The sequence below is a fragment of the Monopterus albus genome, unplaced genomic scaffold, assembly GCF_001952655.1.
Source record: "Monopterus albus unplaced genomic scaffold, M_albus_1.0 scaffold380.1, whole genome shotgun sequence".
Classification (NCBI taxonomy): domain Eukaryota; kingdom Metazoa; phylum Chordata; class Actinopteri; order Synbranchiformes; family Synbranchidae; genus Monopterus; species Monopterus albus.
This window is the reverse complement of record NW_018128260.1, coordinates 109,203-116,724: the sequence shown is the minus strand read 5'-3', so window position 1 is coordinate 116,724 and position 7,522 is coordinate 109,203. Positions and strand designations below refer to the sequence as shown.

The window sequence follows — 7,522 nt, the reverse complement described above, 5'->3', positions numbered from 1 at the left end:
GTACAGCATATATTGGAAAATGTGTTCACTTATTGAGTTTTTTGCATCATGTATTCTCTTAATTGTAGGTGTGCTTGTCAAAACGCTGCCTCATTAACTACTTGGGAGCTTGCAATATTCAGTGTGTAGACTATTTTTTTCACTGTATGCTGCTTTTGTCAGACGCCTTAGGGGGTTTTCCATTATAGCAAACTACCAAGTTGAGTAATGCTGGCTACAGGTGCTACTGCACGCCCACTGTAGAGGTGGTGTTCTGGAGCTAAATTTCAGCACCCATCAGGAGGTAGTACTAAAATCAAGTTCCAGTAACGCGAGGGGGTAGGGGGTGCGTGCATGCGTGCATACAGAGCAGTCGCCTGTGATTGGTTAAATGCCAGCTTTTCATACCTCAGTCATTAGCATTTCTGCAAGTCTGTGCTTTACTTGCTCAACAGCTACAATATTTGATCAAATACTCAGACAGTCTCCCCTAGTGGCTGATTGTGACACTACGGAGCAATCCTTCAGATCGTCTGTTCTCCCTCTGCTGTGTGTGTGAGAGGAGAGCAGCCCTTTTTTCCTGACTGACACAGAGAAAATACAGTGGAAAAACAAAGCAGGATGTTCCACGTCAACCCGGAAGGTTATGCGGACAGAAGTATAAGATATACTGCTCGTTTGGTTCCGACAGTGGAAACACAGCTCTTACACACGTGGACAAAATTGTTGGTACCCTTCCGTTAAAGGACGAGAAACTCACAATGGTCACCAAAATACCGTGAAACTGACAAAAGTAATCCTAAATAAAAATTTACTGAAAATTAACTAATGAAAAGCAGACATTGCTTTTGAATTGTGGTTCAACAGAAGCATTTTAAAAAACAATCTAATGAAACTGGTCTGGACCAAAATGATGGTACCCTTAACTTAATATTTTGTTGCACAACCTTTTGAGGCAGTCACTGCAATCAAGTGAGTTCTGTAACTCTCAATGAGACTTCTGCACCTGCCGATGGGTATTTTGGCCCACTCCTTTTGTAATTTGTTATTTCAGTGACCATTGTGAGTTTCTCTTTCTTCAACGGAAAGGCACCAACAATTTTGTCCACGTGTGTATATACAGTAGGTACACTGTACTGAGATTGAGTGTGCACATAAACCAAATTCTTTGCTAAAAATTGCTTATCCACATCAATCTCCTTTTTGAAAACATGTGTAACACATTAATGAGTAGACAAGCAGCTAATTGGTGTGCTTTTTCTTTGAAAACACCGATCAGTTTAGTTGTAGCTGAACTCACTGCACATGCATCACATTTCTGACTAAACAGCGCCAGCTCTTCTTCATCAGAACTCAGCAGCTTGTGTCAGTAATTTCTACATAACATACTTTTTTTTTTGTTTTGTTTTTTTTGACATAAATCAATTTAATGAAGTGCCGGATAACAGCAAAGCATTAAAAAGACAAATATGAGCAATAATATCAAACAATCTTCACAACACCCATTCTTAAAACGAATTACTTCACAGGTTCATAGGGCATCATTGGCAGTCAGATAATGTAAATGATGAGGGGGCGGGCTTTGTGTTGACTCAGGAAGTTTGGGCACTGCTCTGTCACACAAACACAATGCTCAGAGTTCAAAGATTACAAAACATCAAAATTCCTCCTTCAATATTGTCATGCAATATACATGTTGACACAATTGATACAAGTTTTCAAGAGTGTTCATATCCAGTCTGGCAGTGAAACTGTTGGGCCCAGATCGGGTAAAATATTTCGCACCTCTCCTGGCTGTTGCATTCCAAGGAAGGTGACACAGATTTTCAACCCATGTGCCTCGTGTCAGGCAAACCGAGGAGGATGCCTTCAGCTAGAATCCATGATTAGAAGGCGTTTTAGCAGTTCAGTTTCAGCTGTCTGTGATCAAACATCCAACCTAGGTGTTACATCACATTTCACTAAATAAACGTGACTCAAGCAAAAAAAAAAAAAGCATTAAGTGAATCCATTTTTGTGACTTGTCTGTTCACCTACTGTACATTTAAAGCCACATTAAATTTCATTATAAGTATAGATATACAGTGTTTTGACACTGACCAAACTTGACACTCTGGTATGAAATGCTACAGACTGCAATGCGCAGGACAAATCTAGCATTTCTACATCTACCACGCTGCCAACACACAAGGCTATTGACATAATCTGCTTGGTGCAGTTGCTTGGCAACACAAGCTGCACAGTTTTAGAGAATTTCAAAGCAAAAAGGAAACCATACAAAGCTATGCAAAGTAGTATAAAACAATAAATAGAAAAATCTTTAAAACAAAAGTACATTTTTTTTGCCTCCACCCAAAAAATTTTTTTAAATAATGTGTGGATTACATTTTTAAAGTGTGTCCTCACACATCTACACATTAGTAATCATCAATGTGGCCCTTAACAAGTCAAGTCTTTTTTTGTAACTAATATGTAATAACTTTTTTGAGTTACTGATATCTTAAAGAGATGACAGAGTGGTCATCCTGGAACCTAAAGAAATGTGCAAGGATTCAACTCCAGTCAGTAGGCTTCTACTGTGTAATTTGAGAAGGGCAATTCAACTGATTCAACATGAGTGTAAAAATTGCCCTTTTGCCCACAAAGCCCGTAAACCCACAGCAGGAGGTAAGCAGACATATTTACAATCTGCTTCAGAACCGATCAGCTTTCCTCACAGTCTTAAAATCTTCAAACATTGGCTACAGAAGACAGTGTGGAAACAAGGAGGACTTGGCACTGGAAAAAAAAATCCCCTGTGGTAAAGTATGTATATCCTCAGCAGGAGAGAGCTGTTCATCTATTCGGTATTATTTTCGACCTCCCTCCCTCTCGTTCTCTCGCTGTCTCTTTTTGGAGAGGAGGAGGACTGAAGGGAAGAGCAGAGCAGTCTCTCACTAAGGCCAGAGTGTCTGGCAGTGTTTAAGTGGTGCACCAGGGCCTGTTTCTGTTTGCCAAGGCAAATTCATTGTGAAAGCAGGTGGGCCAACACACATACACACATCCTCACTTAGAACATAGGCTTGTGTGTCCTTGCCTTTGTCTCTACACAGGCTGGAAACCAAGTCATCGGCTACGGAGTCAATGGGCACAGAGCATCGCTATGGCAACCTACATAGTGGGCCAGGCTACGGCTGCTCTTGGATCAGTGCGGAGACTTTTTTTGGCATCCCCTCTGTGCCGGAGCCGATTATAAAAGTTCCTTCTCTTAAATGTTCTTCCCGGATTGGCCATTGATCTCATACGCGCAGTTTTTTTTCACTTTTGAAAAATAGACAAATATTCAGAGTAATAAAAATCAAAATGCAGCTATGAGATTAAGTTTCACACAAACCAAAAATGTGAGCAGCTAACAATACTCTCTTGCCCTTCAATTTGCACTCGCACAATTAATCGTGCTAACATGGCAAACGTTCGCATCCACACACACACCCAAACACACACAGTTGTCAACATAAAATAGGCAGCCACCAGGGTACAATTTTTTAAAACTGATCAACTGATTGACTAATTCAACAGAGCAGTGAACAACAGTTACGTCTGAAGGTAGAGTCCAGATCTGCTCCCTGGCATTGTGTTGGCTGCATCTGCGGTGTGTGCGCGACAGAAGGGGAAGACTCTGGCTTAGTCAACCGAGCCAGGATGCAGGCTGAGCGCAGGTGGGTCCAAACAGGTGGGAGAATAGCTGAGGTGAGGTTCTTTAATCCACAGCAGGGGGGCGCCATTCTTGCCTTCTTGGCTCTTGCTGCTGTTGCGGCTCTTGTAGCGCACTAGCAGCATAGCAATGAGCAGGATGCCGAAGATGGGGAATGGGTAAAAGAAGACAAAGTAGAAGAGGGCGGCGTTGGAGCACACCACTGACTGGAGACTGGACACTGTTGACAGAGAATAAACCAATAAGTTTTTCTTGGATAAAGTTTTTAGACTGGCCATCCTTAGTGAGGTTGTGAAGAAAATATTTGCTAGAAATTGTTAACAGAATGAAATTGACTTTTTGGTTAAATTCTTGATTTCATAACTCTTTCAGCATGTAGAATGGATTTTGTACAGCTATGTATAATCTTTATTTAGTTGCTGATATTGGTGAATTAATCTATTCGAATTCTTTAGATCCCAACACATCTTTTGACAGCATTAATCACTCTGCGTTATTGCTAAACAGTGTGTAGCCATCTCTGGTTCCGTTTTAATTGGTAAAATAAATGTTGTGACTGGGGAGGCCAGACCTTAAATGGACTATTAATACTCCATGTATTGTAACAAAGAGAACATATTAGGATTGAGCAGTATGACAGAATAGCGTGTGAGGCAAAACATCAAAAAAGGAACAGCAGGTAATTACATCTTTATTCTGGTACCTGATGAGCCTATAGTCTTAAATTGCTGGCATAATATTAGATCACAGCCATTGATCCCAGTTAATTATCTCCCACATCCAGAGAAGCTCAAAGAACTGAGATAATTAAGGACCCACCTTGTTGCAGTACATTGACGGTAGTGAACCCAGAGTTGTTGCTGGCCAGGTGGTACCATGCATTGCGGGGGTTGAGTAGCCACTCCTCTACATGGCAGTAGTATCGACCTGTGTCTGTTGGTCGAGCTCCTTGGATGGTCAGGGTATACAGGTCAGAGGTCATCCTCTGAAACTGTAGGCGGGAGTTTGGGCCCACCTCCTCTCTGGGGCTGCAGTTTCCATTTCCGAAAACGGCATCATGGCCAATGGAGAACACACACTCCCGCTCTCCTTCTTCCTCACTTGGCTGGTCATCGTTATCCTCGTCTTCAGAGCGGTCCACATACCAGGACACGGAGAAGCGCGAGTCTCGGGATGACTGGGAAGGAATGCTACAGCCCAGTCGGATTGAACTGGACTCTTCCACCGTCACATTTGACTCCATCTTCTCTACCTGCAGTCGAACCTCTGCAGAGGCCCAAGAAGATAAGAAAGAGAAAAAGATGGTGGCAGAAAAAGTGAATAAGTACTGAAATACATTTCATGGAGTCCAGCATCAGAGCACAAGTCACAAAGTCACTCAAAGTAACATTAGCAGTTGCTATTTAATCATGGATTTGAACTGCAACTGAAACAATTGGTCAATAAGTTAATCAAAAATTGATTTGACAACTAATATATCATTTGTCATTTTTTTAAGGAAACCTCTCAAATGTTTGCTCGTTTCCTATTCACAAATGTGAGGCTATCTAATTTTTCTTTCTCTTATGACAGTAGACTAAATATTATGTGTTTTAGACTGTTGGTGTGACTCAAGCAAGTGCCAACCTGACTGCTGGGAACCTGTGGAGGGCATTTTTCACACTTTTCTGACATTCTGTAGACAGATCATCAGGAAATAATCAGCAGAGGAAACAAACCCCAAATAACTGTTACTGTAGGTGCAGCCCTAATGAACTTTAAATACCACCACAGAGGGACACAACTTTCAAACTGTGCAAACAGAAGACAAAAATAAATAAATCTCACAGCTGCCCATGGCTATCACCAGCCTTTTCAGCTTTTCAGCATGGTTACATCCTACCCCGAGGCTAGTGTGTCTATTTGTATGGCAGCTACAGCCCTTCAGGGGTGGTACAATGACCCATTTCCAATGCAGTTAAAAAACTGCAGTAAAGGCCTGGCTTGCTTGGGCTTCTCACACACACACAGTTTCAACAGTCCTCTTGTTAAATCAAAACAAGAAGCAGAAAGGACAGCAGGAGAGCAGAAAAAGGCAAGTTTTGGCACACATGCCCCCTCATTTTTCCTCTTGGCAGACAGATTTCTGGTCGACTTTAGCACCCTAAAAAATATGCATAGTATTTATACAGCATATTTTACTTGTTTTATGAGCATATTAACAAATCAAATTGAAAGTCTAAGTGGTTTGCATAATATACATTACCTCTCTGATTTCATAATAATAACCCGGGTTCCTGTTGAGCTCCATAAACAACCATGTATTAACTTTTTGAATGAAAGGTGAAACAAAATCACAGACTAAGAAGAACCAATGCTTAATACAAACAGGCCTAATATACACTAAGGTCACATCACATAAGCATGTCACAGCATATGTATGTGTGCTGTAGCTTTATTAATTGTGGGAGTGTCAACTTCACCATCTACATAAAATACAGGCATTTTCCTTGCCCTGCGGGTTTGTGACCAGACGTTTTGATCCTCGCGTTCTAGTTGGACAGATGCCATATCAAAGAATTCATTCTGCATTATTAATAGGACACCTGGCAGAAGAACACTGTTCTCTGTGATGAGAAAGGTCACCTTCAGCTGGTGTGTGTAAAAGAGTCATACAAAAAAAATGGGAAAGTTGAAGATGGATGGGTTGTTGTTATTTATTTGCATTTGGGGGCAAGGAGATTTATTGTAGAGGTATGGCAGGAAGGCTGTGGTAATAGAGTCAGGGAAAATTCAGTCAGTGAGGCAACAAGATACGAGGTGGAATGTACTGGAGATAACAGTTATAAGATGGGATGTCAAGTCTATGTGGCAGTGACATTATGGCTTTGGGCCCTTTGAGGTTTTGGAGTAGTGAACATGAGCATTAGATTCTCTGTATGAGCAATGCTTTGCCTTCTAGCCTGGCATGTGACAGCCGGCATGACTTTAACCAATTTTTTTGCCACCTGAGCTCTGCCCAAGGCAGGTGTAAAGTCATTGGAGCGAGACAGCCTTGAGGCCTTAGGCATAGCATTGTGTAGGTGCGGAGAAAGTGATCTGGAGGAGGGACTGACTCAACAATGTTTAACTTGTCTAAAGCAGGACAGTCTGTGGGGCTAAGGTGGCATCTGCTGGTCCAGTGGGGGAAAAATAAGATTTTTGTTGTTTTTATTTTTTTATTTTTATAAAGAGCACTCACCTGGCCGCCGGACCAGAACTTGTGTGAACCCTGAAGACTCCCGGGAGAGTCGATACCAGGCTCCATCTGGGTCACTCAGCCACTCCTCCACCAGGCAGTAGTACGTCCCAGAATCACTGCTCTCCGCCCTGTTCAGCGTCAGCACATACAGACGGGGTGACAACCGCTCAGCCTGCACACGACGTCGCAGTCTCTCTTCATCCGCGTAGGCGCCGTACTCAAAGGCCCCTGAGCGCTCAATTCTCAACAGGAGCTCATCAGCTTCTGACCCCGCCGCTCGCCTCACGTACCATAGCACAGCATGCTGGGAGTCCTGGCTGGTCTGGGAGGTGACGGAGCAATTGATCCTGACACGACTGTCCTCTAAGTACACCTGAGACTGGTTGGTCTTTTGCACTTGCAGTTTACTCTCTGCAAAGAATTAAAGAAGAGGAGGTTCAGGTGGAAAAATAAAGGAACAGACAGTCATTTCTTTGTGTGCAGGAAAATGTGAGCACTGGTGACAGGTACACAATGCAATTTCTGTTTTGTGGCACAATGTGTACAGTAGATGGGTTTAATGCTGGTGGCAACTGGGCACAAAATGATAGTGCTATGTGGGTGAGTACAACAGATGACAAAGAACAAGA

At 42.4% G+C, this 7,522-nt stretch overlaps 1 protein-coding gene across 3 annotated transcripts in view; it reads right to left on the bottom strand.

Annotated features, from left to right (window-relative positions):
• Nucleotides 1–796: 796 nt before the first annotated feature.
• The window catches only part of igsf3 (immunoglobulin superfamily, member 3), an 80,466-nt gene continuing 73,740 nt past the window's right edge, over nucleotides 797–7,522 (bottom strand). For all 3 annotated transcript variants that reach the window (XM_020585835.1, XM_020585836.1, XM_020585837.1), the window contains 3 exons: nucleotides 6,894–7,304; nucleotides 4,493–4,939; nucleotides 797–3,893 (listed from right to left, as the gene is read on the bottom strand). In XM_020585835.1, the coding sequence (XP_020441491.1) occupies nucleotides 3,643–3,893; nucleotides 4,493–4,939; nucleotides 6,894–7,304 (1,109 nt within the window). In that variant the 3' untranslated portion in view covers nucleotides 797–3,642. The remainder of the gene's footprint in view (nucleotides 3,894–4,492; nucleotides 4,940–6,893; nucleotides 7,305–7,522) is intronic.